Here is an 18,172-nt window from a genome sequence, read left to right on the forward strand (position 1 = left end):
TTTTGATTTATATCAATTATATAAATCAAAATATAAAGGTTATTCCTGATTAATTTTTAGAATTATTTTATAATTAAAGGCGTTAAGAAACCTTTGGTGACCCCACAGTTTAAATGTCTATCGTAGGTATGTCGTGAACAGTGATCGTTACAGAAAAACGTTCACGTAAATTGTCCCAGTCAATGGATGAATTTAATGTGTCAATCAATGGCCACAGCCACACTGTTTTGAATTTTCTTTATACTATATCTTATATAAAATATTTATAAGATATATCATATACTTTATAAGATAGCTTATAAACTTTAGAAGATATCTTATATAATTTTCTTTATACTATATCTTATATAAAATATTTATAAGATATATCATATACTTTATAAGATAGCTTATAAACTTTAGAAGATATCTTATATAATATATAATATTTTATATAATATATGATATTTTATATAATATATGATATTTTATATAATATATGATATTTTATATAATATATAAGATATCTCATATACTTTAGTATTTTTTTATTTCAATTCTAATTTTAATTTCTGTTTAATTTGACTTACATGTCACAGACAAGTTTCATTCAGCGTTTCATCATATCCTATAGAAGTTGTCACTGCTGTTAATTTTAGGGCGAACACGTTTAGGACGAACGTCCTCGTTTTTCTAAAAATAGAAATTGGTATTTTGGACTTTCATCATTTGGTCGGAAAATTACTGGTGTGAATACATTTGGATTTGTTAAGAAACATTCCGGTTACTGTTAAAGATGTGCAGTGACATCAGCTGACGAAAATTACATCGAAGTTGGAAATAGGAAAACACATTGATGTTGTAAGCATATTTTCACCACTAAAATCTTTTTTTTATTTTGCTAGGACTTTTACTTTTTTTCTTTTTATAAAATTTGATAAATAAAAATTTTAACAATTGTATTCAGTGCATCTCTGAAGTCTTATTTTTTTTTTTTTTTTTTTTTTCTACTTTCAATTTGTTTTGCATCGTTATCAGATCTATAGATATCGAGGGCTAGCTAATCAATTGATCAACACCGACTCAATTCAGAGGGTCCAAAAGCCATTGTCATAAATGAAAATAATATCTTCATAGATGATCTTTACGGAGTCCCTTTAGTGCCAAAGATGAAATGTATAATATTTGTGCGCGGGACTTTTAAACTTTTGCGCACAACTTTTAAACTTGTGTGCACAACTTTAAAACTTGTGCACGGGACTTTTAAACTTGTGCGCACAACTTTTAATCTTCAGCGCACAACTTTTAATCTTGTGCGCACAACTTTTAATCTTGCGTGCACAACTTTTAATCTTCTGCGCACATCTTTTTTGAACTTGTGCGCACAACTTTTGCTAATCTTGTGCACACAACTTTTGTAAACTTGTGCGCACAATTTTGAAACTTGTGCGCACAACTTTTTTAATCTTGTTCTACAACTTTTAAACATGTGCGCATAACTTTAAATCTTATGCACACAACTTTTAATCTTGTGCGCACAACTTTTATATACCATAATAACAGGAAGTTATAAAAATTTGTACGCCAGAAGTTTGTTTTGTCTTTAATTAATTGGACTCATCAGTGACTCTCAAGTCAGGAATATGACAGTTCTTGTCCATTCGTTTTTTATGTGTTTTGTTATTTGATTTTTCCATGTGATTATGGACTTTCCGATTAGATTTTCCTCTGAGTTCAGTATTTTTGTGATTTTACTTTTTTCCGATTACAAAACTGAAAAAGGGGTATATATAAAGTAGGCCTACCAAGTTGAATAGCATTGAGAACCATAATACGGAAAGGTTCCGAAATTATTTTTATTTTGTTTCTTACTCGATAATCAAGTCACAACCTCGCTATTCCATCTGCATGCAATCCGTTTATACAAGAATAAAAATGCCGAAAACTACAGAATGATATTACTGGCAAATAAAAAAGATGCCAAATGTCAGTATTATTTAGGTGTTACAAAAACAACTGCGTGGAAAAGCAAAAAGGTCACTAGATAAAAAAAAGTTGTAGAATGAATGAAAGAAACAACTATGTATAATTTGTGTACATGAAATCTTAGAATATAAATAAAGTTACATTTATTATGCGGCATCCATATACCATAAAGGAGTTTGAAACTATGGATGAGTGTTATAAACTTAAGTCCAAAACCAATCTCGTGATATAATGGTCATTGATGAAGAGTTTTTTCTTCTGGAAGCGTAATATCCGTGATCACAATTACTAACTTTATTTGTATTTTAAAATCTCCTCACTAGTATTGAATGTTATTCTATTCATGGATGTCCAGTTGGTTACTTATTCCTTATTCCCTATTTCGTATTTCGTTACTTATTCCTTATTCCCTATTTCGTATTTCGTTACTTATTCCTTATTCCTTATTCGTTACTTATTCCCTATTCGTTACTTATTCCTTATTCGTTACTTATTCCTTATTCATTACTTACTCCTTATTCGTTACTTATTCCTTATTCGTTACTTTTTCGATTTTTAATATTCTTCCCCCTTTTTAAATATTTATATTCTGATCTCTGGTAATAGTTCTAAATTTTTTGAGGTAAAATGACCTTTTTATGACTTATTTATACGTGTTTGTGCTCACAGGCACTTGTCTCAGAATTTATTTTCCTATATACCTTAATATATGTTATATTAAGGTATATAAGATTTTTTTTCTGAAAAAAGTGCCTGTGTTTGTGCTCAACCGATCCTGTTACTTAATGTTCGAAACTTATTTGTTCCTTATTTGATTTTTATACGTTCTACCTTTTAAATGCTTTATATTCGTATGTTTGAAAATGGTTCTTGGTTCGAAGGGGTAAAATCACCCTTTTAGCACTTGTATAAAAAAGAAGATGTGGTATGATTGTCAAGGAGACAACTCCCCATAATAGACCAAAATGACATAGAAATTAACAACTATGGGTCACGGTACGGCCTTCAACAATGAGAAACGCCCATTCCGCAAAGTCAGCAATAAAAGGCCCAGACATGACAATGTAAAACAATTCAAACAACAAAACTAACGGCTTTATTTCATATACAAAAAAAACATAAAAGAAAAACAAACACAAAAACAAACGAATCCCACTGAATTGCAGGCTCTTGACTTGGGACAACCACATATACATGTTAGCGGGGTGTACATCGATTCGGAGCTATTATTCATTCCTTGATCGCTTTCAATACGCGTAGTATACGTTGCACCTTTAGATCAATCGATTTTCAGTTGTTTTCATGTCTCTCATACCTGTCAACCTGTGACGATGAAAATGCAGGTCATGACCTGCATTGAAGAATCAAATCTCAGGTCATAACGCGTACAAACTTTTTCGAGCTGAATTTCAGTATTTATGGTACATTTTCTTATAATGTATATCAAAGATACCAAAACATCAATGCATGTTCACTTTGTTAAGTCATTTTAAATCTTATTAAATATTATTTCATTGCACTTTTAAAGATTTTTATAAATTTGTGTAACTAAGTCTTATGTGCTTTACTTTTTGAGAGAAAATACTACAATCATAAAACACTAGAATTTAATGTAATTCTTAAATGTTTGAGCCTATTGACTATGTAGCCTTTAACCATACTATTCTTCATTTAACAAGGAAATTAGACTATGATAAAATATAGTAATACAGTTAAAGGAAGTATAAATGTAAAAAAATAATTTTCAACTTTTTTTATAAAATTGTATAAAGGTATAAAAATAATGAAAAGTTATTTTTCAATATGTATTTGAATTTTATATTTTTATGATTTAATCTTTTCACCCATAAAACGTAAATATAAGTAATAATTTTGAATGGTGACAAATAAGGGGAAGTAACTCTAGTTCAGTTTGTAAACCAATTATGGTGCAATTTATTTACGACCTAAAGCTAAGGTAATTGGTGTTAATTAACAGTGTGTTTGACACCAAAGCTGTCAAGTGAAGCCATGCACTTAATGGGTCACTTAATTTGACAGTTTACATAGCTAGATGAACTTCCTGTTCATGGAAGAATTACGAATTTGCCGGTATTTCAAAGGAATATTCTCGAGGGAATATTACTTATGAAATCAATCTCAAGGCTAAGAAATACTGGTGAAATCGTGTCATTTTCGGAATTCCCGGGTTATTTCAATGTCCCGGCAGGTGTTCCGGGTGATCCATCAGAATTGTGAAAATCTCGGGTCACACCCGCAGAATACGGGTCAGTTGACAGGTATGGTCTCTGGTGGTAATTATGTGTTCTCTGAGCTGAAAAAACCTATTACCGCATATGTACTCGTTTCAGCGCTTCACTGATACCATGTTACTTTTTCGCTCCTTATTCGCTTATAAAACGTGCGTCATGCGTTGCACTTTAAAATAGAAATATTTTTGTGACTCCGGTGGTAACTTTCGGTTCTTAGAGGTGAAATAACCAAAATAGAACATGTGTACCAGTTTCAGCGGTCGACTGATATACCCTGTTACGAATTCGTTCCTTATTCGCTAATAATACGTGTGTTTTACGATGGACTTTTAAAAAGAAATATTTTCGTGTCTTTTGTGGTTACTGTCGGTTCTTATTAGTGAAATGCCCCTTATAGAGCATAGATACCCGTTTCAGCGCTCGACTGATACCCTATTACTTATTCGTTCCTTATCGCTTATAATACGTTTGTTATACGTTGCACTTTTTAGGAAATAATTTTCATTTGTGTTCATGTCTCTGGTGGTAACAATGTTTTTAGAGATGAAATAACCGTATTAGCGCGTATGTACCCGTTTCAGCGCTCGTTTAATACCCTGTTACTTATTTGCTTTAATACGCGTGGTATACGTTGCACCTTGAAATAAATCAATTTTCAATTGTGTTCATGTCTCTGGTGATAACTATGTGTTCTTAAAGATGAAAAAACCCTATTATCGCGAATGTACCCGTTCCAGCTCTCGGCTAGTACCCTGTTATTTATTCGTTCCTTATTCGCTTATAATACGTTTGTTATACGTTGCACCTGTTAGAAAAGGATTTTCAATTGTTTTCATGTCCCTGGTGGTAACAATGGGATCTTAGAGATGAAATAACCCTATTAGCGCATATGTACCCGTTCCAGCGCTCGTATAATACCCTGTTACTTATTAGTTCCTTATTCGCTTTCAATACGAGGGGTATACGTTGCACCTTGAAATAAATCGATTTTCAAATGTGTTCATGTCTCTGGTGGTAACTTTGTTCTCTTAGAGATGAAATAACCCTCTTATCGCGTATGTACCCGTTCCAGCTCTCGGCGAGTACCCTGTTACTAATTTGTTCCTTATTCGCTTATACTACGTTTGTTATACGTTGCACCTGTTAGAAAAAGATTTTCAATTGTGTTCATGTTTTCAATTGTGTTCATGTCTCTGGTGGTAACAATATGTTTTAGAGATGAAATAACCCTATTACCGCGTATGTACCAGTTCCAAGCGCTCGGTTAATACCCTGTTATTTATTCGTTACGCATTCGCTTATACTACGTTTGTTATACGTTGCACCTGTTAGAAAAGGATTTTCAGTTGTGTTCATGTCTCTGATGGTAACAATGTGTTCTTAGAGATGAAATAACCCTATTCCCGCATATGTAACCGTTCCAACTCTCGGATAATAGACGAAACGCGCGTCTGGCGTAAATATTAAATTTTATTTCTGGTATCTATGATGAGTCTATTCGTTCCTTATTCGCTTATAATACGTTTGTTATACGTTACACCTTTTAGAAAAGGATTTTCAATTGTGTTCATGTCTCTGTTGGTAGTACCATTCCAGCGCTCGGTTAGTACCCTGTTACTTATTCGTTCCTTAATTATTCGCTTTTAATACGCGTGGTATACGTTGCACCTTGAAATAAATCGATTTTCAATTGTGTTCATCTCTGGTGGTAACTATGTGTTCTTAGAGATGAAATAACCCTATTCAGGGATCTCCATGGATGAAAATTGAACCATGGAGGAACTTTCACCATTACAAACCTTGTCTACGCTGTACAGTGTAGCGCGATCGGAAGTATTTTATCCCTCCATACAAGGAATGGTGAACATGCTAATTCATTGCTTATTTAAATTATATTTATTTGAATTTTCATTATAGAATTAGAAGTATCAGTATTTTCATTTATTGCCGTTATTAACCATTCAAATGCCAAGTCTTCATGGTCCCCCCTTAGTCGAGAATGACCAAAAGCTGTCATGAAGGTCCCCATGCAGATTTCTTTTATTTTTGGTAATTGTTATGGGGGTTAAAAATCATCTGATGTGGAGCTTATTTTTCGTGGACACTGACAAATTCAGAGCCCATTACCGGTATGGCTGATTTGCAGCTACAACAAAACAATTCGTACGGGTTATGTAAAAGGTTAAAGAGATTTGTAAAGCAAACGTTGACAAATGAAAAGGTTTTTAATGACTTTATCTGGAAAAATTGATGCTGTGCAACATGCATCTTTCGAGTCTGAATAGAAACCGGAAACGCGGATGTATCAATTTGATTGTAATATACGAAATGAATTCGGAATTTAGATACGATATTTCTTTACAGGAAATATTTAAGTTTTTACTTTTAAACTTTTAAAGTAATTCTAAATTATCGTTACAGCAGTACTCGAGTTATTTGCGATGAAATAATATTTACTGTTTTGCGTCTTATTTTGTACTTCTTAAAAAAGGGGGATGCTGATTGCATGAGTCAAAATAAAGCACGTGTTCGACTTGTTAAACTGTTTTCTTTGTAACTGGCTTAATTTATTAATTTATTTATTTAATCTAAATGATCATAATCATTTGCTGAAACTTAGTTGATTACTTCGACAAATGGATCGTCTATCCTCAGATAGTATTCTCCTGTCTGGTTTGTTGATCTACCTGTACAAGCTCAGGTACAAGTAATTAGCGATCTTAATCCGGATATCCCTCAGGCGTTAGAACTGTATTGGATTATAACATAAAAAGCCTAAGGGTTATGCAATTACATGCATTTGATTATAATTGATAAAAAAAATGGCGTCGGGCTACAAAAAACGATGAAGTTTTGAACGATGGCGGAAGACAATTTAACGATGGCGCAAGACAATTTAACGATGGCGCGAGTCATTTGACGATGGCGCAAGTCATTTGAACGATGGCGGGGCTCCATCGTTAAACAGGCCATGGAGATCCCTGCTATTATCGCGTATTTACCTGTTCAAGCTCTCGGCTAGTTCCCTGTTACTTATTCGTTCCTTATTCGCTTATAATACGTTTGTTATACGTTGCACCTTTTAGAAAAGGATTTTCAATTGTGTTCATGTCTCTGGTGGTCACAATGTTTTTAAGAGATGAAATAACCCTATTAGCGCGTATGTACCCGTTCCAACTCTCGGATAAAACATGTTACTTATTCGTTCCTTATTCACTTTTAATACGAGGGGAAAACGTTGCACCTTGAAATAAATCGATTTTCAAATGTGTTCATGTCTCTGGTGGTAACTTTGTTCTCTTAGAGATTAAATAACCCTCTGATCGCGTATGTACCCGTTCCAGCTCTCGGCGAGTACCCTGTTACTAATTTGTCCCTTATTCGCTTATACTACGTTTGTTATACGTTGCACCTGTTAGGAAAAGATTTTCAATTGTGTTCATGTTTTCAATTGTGTTCATGTCTCTGGTGGTAACAATATGTTTTAGATATGAAATAACCCTATTACCGCGTATGTACCAGTTCCAATCGCTCGGTTAATACCCTGTTACTTATTCGTTACTTATTCGCTTATACTACGTTTGTTATGCGTTGCACCTGTTAGAAAAGGATTTTATGTTGTGTTCATGTCTCTGGTGGAAACAATGTGTTCTTAGAGATGAAATAACCCTATTCCCGCATATGTAACCGTTCCAACTCTCGGATAATAGACGAAACGCGCGTCTGGCGTAAATATTAAATTTTATTTCTGGTATCTATGATGAGTTTATTCGTTCCTTATTCGCTTATAATACGTTTGTTATACGTTATACCTTTTAGAAAAGGATTTTCAATTGTGTTCATGTCTCTGGTGGTAGTACCATTCCAGCGCTCGGTTAGTACCCTGTTACTTATTCATTCCTTAATTATTCGCTTTTAATACGTTTGTTATACGTTGCACCTTTTAGAAAAGGATTTTCAATTGTGTTCATGTCTCCTGTGGTAGTACCGTTCCAGCGCTCGGTTAATAACCTGTTACTTATTCGTTCCTTATTCGCTTTTAATACGCGTTGTATACGTTGCACCTTGAAATAAATCGTTTTTCAATTGAGTTCAAGTTTCTGGTGGTAACTATGTGTTCTTAGAGACGAAATAACCCTATTATCGCGTATGTACCCGTTCCAGCTCTCCGCTAGTACCCTGTTACTTATTCGCTTATAATACGTTTGTTATACGTTGCACGTTTAGAAAATGATTTTCAATTGTGTTCATGTCTCTAGTGGTTACAATGTGTTCTTAGAGATGAAATAACTCTATTGGAACTTTATGTACCCGTTAAAGCGCTCGGTTTTATGGTGTGAAATACCCCTATTAGCGCATATGTACCCATTTCAGCGCTCAACTGATAACCTGTTACTTAGTTGTTCCTTATTCGCTTATAATACGTGTGTTGTACGTTGGACTTTAAAAAAGAAATATTTTTGTGTCTCTTGTGATAACTGTCGGTTCTTACATTTGAAAAACCCCTAATAGAACGTAGGTACCCGTTTCAGCGCTCGACTGATACCCTGTTACCTATTCGTTCCTTATTCACTTATAATACGTGTGTTACACGTTGTAACTGAAAAAAATATATTTTCGTGGTGGTAGCTATGTGTTCTAAGGGGTGAAAAACCCCTATTAGAGCTTTCTTACAAATTGACGAAAGGTACGAACGAACGTAAAGGGAGCACGTATTTCATTTCCACAATAACTGTTAAAAGAGTCTGTGTTTTATCCAGTAAAACAGAATTCTTTTCTAAATCAAGTTTATTTTTCAAAAAAGAATAATATCGCAAATAATACACGATTTTAATATAATCAAACAGAGAAAAATAGTGTCAAATACACTTACGTCCGATACGTTAATACTTACGTAAACCACGAGAACACACATTTCCGCGGGAAATTTTTAAGCACGAGTTTCACGATTAACTTTTCAATGGCATTATTGAAGTACGTTAGTCTAAATTTAACGACAAGATTAACATTTATTTTATTTTTTATAGTACACTTTCAGCAAATTGTCAAAGTGGAATATCGAGATTTGCTAAACAAAAATGATGAAAAAGTAATGTTGAATAAATCTAGAAAAACAGATTTTGTATATCAAGAAAATAAATCTACGATTTTACACCATATACATTGTGGATTTTATAATGACGATTTAATAATACACAAGTTTGGAAGATAGACGCGAAGTTATCACTTATCGTCCAGTGGCTAATATTTGATGAATGTTGAGGACTATAGGCAAAACGCAATTATACGCTAAAATATTCGTTCCATTGCCCCGGTATATCATATATACACATAAAGGGGGGGGGGGGCGATGATTCAAAACATTGTAATATTGAAGAGTATACGTAGGGGAGGGGTCGGTTTTTAGTTTTTTAGGGGCATTTTTTTTTGTCTGACTACTAGATATATTTAGGATATTTTGTAGTGTTATCTCATCCGACCTGGTGGTATCATATTTTAACATATCGTACGTCCCGACATCCTATAAATATATCGGAAAAGTCCAATTTAATAACTGTCGTTGCATGTAGGATAATTGTCCGAAGTTCCACGACTATTATTTAAATATGTCAAAATAAAGGATCCCTTAAACGAGTCTTACGTATGATTCGTCAAGCATACGTACCTTTCGTCAATTTGTAAGAAAGCTCTAATAGCGCGTATGTACCCGTTTCAGCGATTAACTTATACCCTGTTACTTAATTTGTTCCTTATGCACTTATAATAAGAGTGTTACACGTTGCACATTTAAAAAGAAATATTTTGGGCACGGTCTCTGGCGGTTCTTACAGATGAATAACCCTAAAAGAAAATAGGTACCTGTTTCAGCGCTTGACTGATACCCTGTTTCTTATTCGTTATACAAAAAGGAAACAGGGTATTAGTCAAGCACAGAGAAAGGGAAAACCTATGACAACAGTATTATTTAAATCAAAAAATCAAAAACTAACACATCAAAAAATCAAAAACTAACACCAGCGGCAATGAAAAAAAAATAAGAACGGAAATAATAGAAAAGAGGCAACATGTCAAAAGCAAATATTAAGAAACAAAAGGGCAAGGTATGACAAATTCATGAGGAACAAAAAAGTAGTTATTTCAACTCCATAAACCATGAGAATTAACACAAAAAGACCAAAAATAATTAAAGAAAGCAATCAATTTAAAAAAAAGCCAATAAGAAACAGGGACAGGGTATGAGAAAAGTGTATAAGGCGGTAAATACGCTTAGTAGGGATAGTAAGGAAATAATTATATACAGTTAAAACAAAAGTTTATCAGCATTAAGTTGGAGAGGTTACTTTTCCATAAAAAAATCACTTAAGATTGTTCAATTCGGACAAAAAATAGAAAATACACAGTTATTTTTAGATGATAAAAGTACAGGTATTTTGGGATCACATGGGCAATTTTACAGATATCCAGTTTTAGGACATATTACTAGTATGCTATTCTTCTATCATGGGTGAAATATAGGAAATTTTTACTGTTTTTGCAACTAGTTAGTTAGATAACCGAAATTCTGAAGTTTCTAGGACGAAACATTTATGGTGATTTAAATCTGAAGTCTCAAAAGTTGAACTTTTCCGTTTCTTTGCCAAAAATATGCACACATTATTGATATTCATGTCAACACCGAAGTGTTGACTACTGGGCTGGTGATAACCTCGGGGACGAAACGTCCACCAGCAGTGGCATCGACCCAGTGGTGTAAATAGTTATCAAAGGTACCAGGATTATAATTTAGTACGCCAGAACGAATAAAAATCAAATAAGGAACAAATATGTATCGAACATAAAGTAACAGGATCGGTTGAGCACAAACACGTATAAATAGGTCATAAAAAGGTCATTTTAATTTACCTCAACAAATTTAGAACTATACCAGAGATAAGAATATAAACAATTAAAAAGGGGGAAAATATTAAATATCAAATAAGTAACAAATACGGAATAAGTAACGAATAGGTAACTAATAAGGAATAAGTAAGGAATAAGGAATAAGTAACGAATAAGGAAAAATTAACCAACTTGACGTCCATATGTTATTCCTGGTCACGAAAGAGAGACCGAAGTATAGTATCAGGCACGATTAGTTTCTAACTATTTTGAAAAAAAAAAGGTTACTGGAACAAAATATCTACAGCTTTTGTATGTATCATCCGTTTATGTGTTGGATAATCTGTATGTGTTGTCATCCAAATTGACTTTCAGTAATGTATGAGAAATAAGTATGAACATACAAGGTCACCCAATGTGTTATGTAAAATGGCACCAATAAGTATGACTTTTTGAAGCAAATAATATAAACTTTTCTGTTAATATTTTGATCAGATTTTTCAAGATCTTCTGCTGTTGACACAAAATTCTTAAAGAAGGGGGGGGGGGGGCAATTTTTATGAGAAGTTCAACCATGTCCTTAAAATTAAGATAGCAATGAATGAGGTTGTTAAATTTGATGTATGCCTAATTGTGCTTCTTTGTTTAAAACTTGTTTGTTTTCATTGCTATTGAGATAATTGAGGTACTTGTATGGAACGAATTAAACAAGGTATTAGTCTAGATCCGAAACGATGTACACCCCGCTAGCTAGCATATTTAACCCACTCACATTATGTAAGTATGTGCCTGTCCCAAGTCATGAGCCTGGAATTAAGTGGTTGTCGTTTGTTTTTGTGTTACATATTTGTTTTTCGTTTATTTTTTTGTATATGAAATAAGGCCGTTAGTTTTGTTGTTTGAATTGATTTACATTGTCATGTCTGGGCCTTTTATAGATGACTATGTGGTATGGGCGTTGCTCATTGTTGAAGGCCGTACCGTGACCTATAGTTGTTAATTTCTGTTTCGTTTTGGTCTATTGTGGGGAGTTGTCTCATTGGCAATCATACCCCATCTTCTTTTTTTTATACAAGCGCTAAAAGGGTGATTTTACCCCCTCGAACCAAGAACCGTTTTCAAACATACGAATATAAAGCATTTAAAAGGTAGATAGTTATCAAAGGTACCAGGATTATAATTTAGTACGCCAGACGCGCGTTTCGTCTACATAAGACTCATCAGTGACGCTCATATCAAAATATTTATAAAGCCAAACACGTACAAAATTGAAGAGCATTGAGGATCCAAAATTCCAAATAGTTGTGCTAAATACGGCTAAGGTAATCTATGCCTGGGATAAGAAAATCCTTAGTTTTTCGAAAAATTCAATGTTTTGTAAACTGGAAATTTACAAAAATGACCACATTATTGATATTCATGTCAACACCGAAGTGTTGACTACTGGGCTAGTGATACCCTCGGGGACGAAACGTCCACCAGCAGTGGCATCGACCCAGTGGTGTAAATAGTTATCAAAGGTACCAGGATTGTAATTTAGTACGCCAGACGCGCGTTTCGTCTACATAAGACTTATCAGTGACGCTCCTATCAAAATATTTATAAAGCCAAACACGTACAAAATTGAAGAGCATTGAGGATTCACAATTCCAAAAAGTTGTGCCAAATACGGCTAAGGTAATCTATGCCTGGGATAAGAAAATCCTTAGTTTTTCGCAAAATTCAATGTTTTGTAAACTGGAATTTTGTAAAAATGACCACATTATTGATATTCATGTCAGCACCGAAGTGTTGACTACTGGGCTGGTGATACCCTCGGGGACGAAACGTCCACCAGCAGTGGCATCGACCAAGTGGTGTAAATAGTTATCAAAGGTACCAGGATTATAATTTAGTACGCCAGAACGTATAAAAATCAAATAAGGAACAAATAAGTATCGAACATAAAGTAACAGGATTGGTTGAGCACAAACACGTATAAATAGGTCATAAAAAGGTCATTTTAATTTACCTCAACAAATTTAGAACTATACCAGAGATAAGAATATAAACAATTAAAAAGGGGGAAAATATTAAAAATCAAATAAGTAACAAATAAGGAATAAGTAACGAATAGGTAACTTATAAGGAATAAGTAAGGAATAAGGAATAAGTAACGAATAAGGAATAATTAACCAACTTGACGTCCATATGTTATTCCTGGTCACGAAAGAGAGACCGAAGTATAGTATCAGGCACGATTAGTTTCTAACTATTTTGAAAAAAAGGTTACTGGAACAAAATATCTACAGCTTTTGTATGTATCATCCGTTTATGTGTTGGATAATCTGTATGTGTTTTCATCCAAATTGAATTTCAGTAATGTATGAGAAATAAGTATGAACATACAAGGTCACCCAATGTGTTATGTAAAATGGCACCAATAAGTATGACTTTTTGAAGCAAATAAAATATAAACTTTTCTGTTAATATTTTGATCAGATTTTTCAAGATCTTCTGCTGTTGACACAAAATTCTTGAAGAAGGGGGGGGGGGGGGGCAATTTTTATGAAAAGTTCAACCATGTCCTAAAATTAAGATAGCAATGAATGAGGTTGTAAAATTTGATGTAAGCCTAATTGTGCTTCTTTGTTTAAAACTTGTTTGTTTTCATTGCTATTGAGATAATTGAGGTACTTGTTCATCCTGTGCTTATTGTTTACTATGATATTTTCGTATTCCTTTTTTGCTGATGTGCTTTGTCTGTGTGCCTTTTGGTGTTACTTCGAAAACTTATTTGGTTTTTTTTTCTTTCGTTTTTTCTATGTGGTTTGTCTATATGCCTTTCATTTTTTAGTTCCTTGTTTCATATATGACGTGACTCTCTATGTAAACATTCCGTCATTGTGTATTGTACTATGGTAAATATGTGTATTCTTGTATTTAATGTTTGCTAGTAAGCTTGGACGATATGCTATAATGTGCTACTTTATTACATATTTGTATGTTTTTAAGATTATAACACTATGTTGACTGATGTATATTTGACATTTTTACCTATAATGAGCGCTGAAAATCGTTTTTTAAAAGGAGCAACGTATAATACACGTTTTATAAGCGTATTATATAAGTGAGAAATGGAACGAATTAAACAAGGTATTAGTCTAGATCCGAAACGATGTACACCCCGCTAGCTAGCATATTTAACCCACTCACATTATGTAAGTATGTGCCTGTCCCAAGTCATGAGCCTGGAATTAAGTGGTTGTCGTTTGTTTTTGTGTTACATATTTGTTTTTCGTTTATTTTTTTGTATATGAAATAAGGCCGTTAGTTTTGTTGTTTGAATTGATTTACATTGTCATGTCTGGGCTTTTTATAAATGACTATGTGGTATGGGCGTTGCTCATTGTTGAAGGCCGTACCGTGACCTATAGTTGTTAATTTCTGTGTCGTTTTGGTCTATTGTGGGGAGTTGTCTCATTGGCAATCATACCCCATCTTCTTTTTTATACAAGCGCTAAAAGGGTGATTTTACCCCCTCGAACCAAGAACCATTTTCAAACATTAGAATATAAAGCATTTAAAAGGTAGATAATGTACGAGAAATAAGTATGAACATACAAGGTCATCCAATGTGTTACGTAAAATGGCACCAATAAGTATGACTTTTTGAAGCAAATAAAATATAAACTTTTCTGTTAATATTTTGATCAGATTTTTCAAGATCTTCTGCTGTTGACACAAAATTCTTAAAGAAGGGGGGGGGGGGCAATTTTTATGAGAAGTTCAACCATGTCCTTAAAATTAAGATAGCAATGAATGAGGTTGTTAATTTTGATGTATGCCTAATTGTGCTTCTTTGTTTGTTCATCCTGTGATTATTGTTTACTATGATATTTTCGTATTCCTTTTTTGCTGATGTGCTTTGTCTGTGTGCCTTTTGGTGTTACTTCGAAAACTAATTTGGGTTTTTTTTTCTTTCGTTTTTTTCTATGTGGTTTGTCTATATGCCTTTTATTTTTTAGTTCCTTGTTTCATATATGACGTGGCTCTCTATGTAAACATCCCGTCATTGTGTATTGTACTATGGTAAATATGTGTATTCTTGTATTTAATGTTTGCTAGTAAGCTTGGACGATATGCTGTAATGTGCTACTTTATTACATATTTGTATGTTTTAAGATTATAACACTATGTTGACTGCTGTATATTTGACATTTTTACCTATAATGTCTGTTTGTTGTCAATTTATTAGCATTTGATGCGACTGTCATACAAGTGAGAGGTTTAGTTAGCTATAAAACCAGGTTCAATCCACTATTTTCTATATAAGTAAATGCCTGTTCCATGTCATAAATATGACTGTCAGTTGTTATCCATTCGTTTGATGTGTTTGAGCTTTTGATATTCCTATTTGATGAGGGACTGTCCGTTTTGAATTTTCCTCGAAGTTCAGTATTTTTGTGATTTTACTTTTTATAATGATAGGAACATAAATGGTTAAATGTATTTCGTCGGTTTGATATTAAAATACTTTGTAGGATCGAACAATATATCTGAATACAACAAGATGGATTCTATTAAATTATTGGTAGGAGCAACCTTGATAGTAGTTATACTTAGTACAGTTTACTTACTTAGATGGAAAAGGATTTGGTTCAAGTGGAGCAGCAATTTGGTAGTGAGTATATCATAATGATTAAATTAGAATTAAATTAATTCATAACACAATTGTTTTATTTCTGTCATACTGCTAGTGCATCTTCGCTAGCCAAGTGTTACAACCCTCTCTCCTCCGATCCTCTGGAGAGGAGGAGAGAGGGTTGTAACACTTAGTTATCAGTCATATTCGTTAGCCATGGGTGACACTCCGCTCCGATCCTCTGGAGAGGAGGAGAGAGGGTTGTAACACTTGGCTATCGAAGATGCAATAGCAGTATGACAGAAATAAAATGGCTAACGAATATGACTGATAGTGATGCCTATACATAAATTCATATTCAGATCTTCGATCATATTCACCATGTGAGCTGATTTAAAAGTAAGAATATGTGATATGATTGTCATTGATATTATCCGAGTCGAAATGACTAATAATTAACAAATACAATCAAAATTATATAGTAGTGAAACGGATGGAATGTTGTTATTTATCCGTTTATTAGGATCTACTCTTTATCTTACATTTCTCATTTTGATAAAATCTGTGGATACTTATAATTTATTATGACGTATATTTGTTACATTCAATTTGTAAAAATTCCGAAGTTTTGTAGATAAATAACTGAATCGTTAAGGGTATTTATAAAAATTTTGATTAAGTTTATACAGTTTACTTTTGACGTGTTTATGTATTATAAGATATAACAGCTTTTTGCGGGTTTACATGTTCCTGATGAAACTAAACCAAGAATACATTTGAATGGGTACATATAGTTGGAACCCCCCTTTACTCTGTGGTTATCACCAGTTCTGTGGTCAGTGTTCCGATACTGACATGATATACTAGTATTAAATTGTCTTTATTTTTTATGCCCCTGCAACTGAAAGTTGCATATTGTTTTATCCCTGTCCGTCCGTCCCATTATAGGTTTAGCTATTCCGTATAACTCCTCCCACAGTTTGATTGCTAGGAAGTTTTCACTTTGCCAACTGTTTGTTCATATATATTGAAGGTGTGCATGTGGTTAGGGTTTTGATTTTTATAAATATTTGCTCTTTTGGGAGATAATTGAACTTAGTCATTTTGCAGTATGTATTTGCATAAGAGGAGAGTTTCCAGAAAACTCCTCTTACAGATTGAATTATAGGAAGTTTTATCTTTGCGTGTTGTTGTGAATATATTGAAGATGTGCATGTGGTTAGGGTTTTTATTTTTATTAATATTTGCTCTTTTGGGAGATAGCTGAACTTTGTAATTTTTGAGGTATAAGCGGTTTAATGTTAGTTATCTAAAATAACGCTTTGCATCTACCGCGCTGAAGTACGTCCATTATTCATTATTCAATAATGAATAATGAAATAGTTCACTATTCACTATTCAATATTAAAAAATTAATAATGAATAATGAAATAGTTTATGTTTCATTATTCAAATTGAAGCGATGAATAGTGAAATAAATATATAAAAAAAAAATGACTGTGACACTATAGCTATATCCTGATTCGCAATGACCATAAGAGGGTTTACGGAGGACCTAAATGCCACAATATGTTTAAAAATGAGGAAATAGCCAATTTTGAATAATGAAATGGATATTTTGAATAATGGAATGGACTGCTATGACCCTTCAGCCCCTAATTACAGATATATATTATACCTCAATCGAAAGCTTATTAAGAGAGGAACAAAAGGTATATAGTCAATATAATCCGCTACGCCTATCAGAGGAGTAACGAAGGACATAAATATCGAAATACGCCTGAACATTGAAATATAGCCAATTTTGAATAATGAAATGGATATTATGAATAATGAAATGGACTGCTATGACCCTTCAGTCCCTAATTACAGATATATATTATATCTCGATCGAAAGCTTATTAAGAGAGGAACAAAAGGAATATAGTCAATATGTTCCGCAACACATATTAGAGGAGTAACGAAGGACTTAAATATCGAAAAACGCCTGAACATTGAGAAATAGCCAATTTTGAATAATGAAATGGATATTTTGAATAATGGAATGGACTGCTATGACCCTTCAGTCCCTAATTACAGATAACAATTATACCTCAATCGAAAGCTTATCAAGAGAGGAACAAAAGGTATATAGTCAATATGTTCCGCAACGCATATTAGAGGAATAACGAAGGACATAAATATCGAAATACGCCTGAACATTGAGAAGTAGCCAATTTTGAATAATGGAATGGACTGGCAAGACCCTTCAGCCCCCGATAACAGATATATATTATATCTCGATCGAAAGTTTATTAAGAGAGGAACAAAAGGTATATAGTTAATATGTTCCACAACACATATTACAGGAGTAACGAAGGACTTAAATATCGAAATACGCCTGAACATTGAGAAATAGCCAAATTTGAATAATTAAATGGATATTTGGAATAATGGAATGGACTGCTTTGAC

At 33.3% G+C, this 18,172-nt stretch overlaps 1 protein-coding gene across 1 annotated transcript in view; it reads left to right on the forward strand.

Moving 5' to 3' along the window:
* The first annotated feature begins 715 nt into the window (after window positions 1-715).
* Window positions 716-18,172, forward strand: part of LOC139485202 (uncharacterized) — a 49,239-nt gene continuing 31,782 nt past the window's right edge. Inside the window, exons 1-2 of the mRNA XM_071269464.1 lie at window positions 716-840; window positions 15,620-15,759. Coding sequence (XP_071125565.1) covers window positions 15,649-15,759 — 111 coding nt within the window. The 5' untranslated portion in view covers window positions 716-840; window positions 15,620-15,648. The remainder of the gene's footprint in view (window positions 841-15,619; window positions 15,760-18,172) is intronic.

Source organism: Mytilus edulis, chromosome 8, assembly GCF_963676685.1.
Source record: "Mytilus edulis chromosome 8, xbMytEdul2.2, whole genome shotgun sequence".
Lineage (NCBI taxonomy): Eukaryota > Metazoa > Mollusca > Bivalvia > Mytilida > Mytilidae > Mytilus > Mytilus edulis.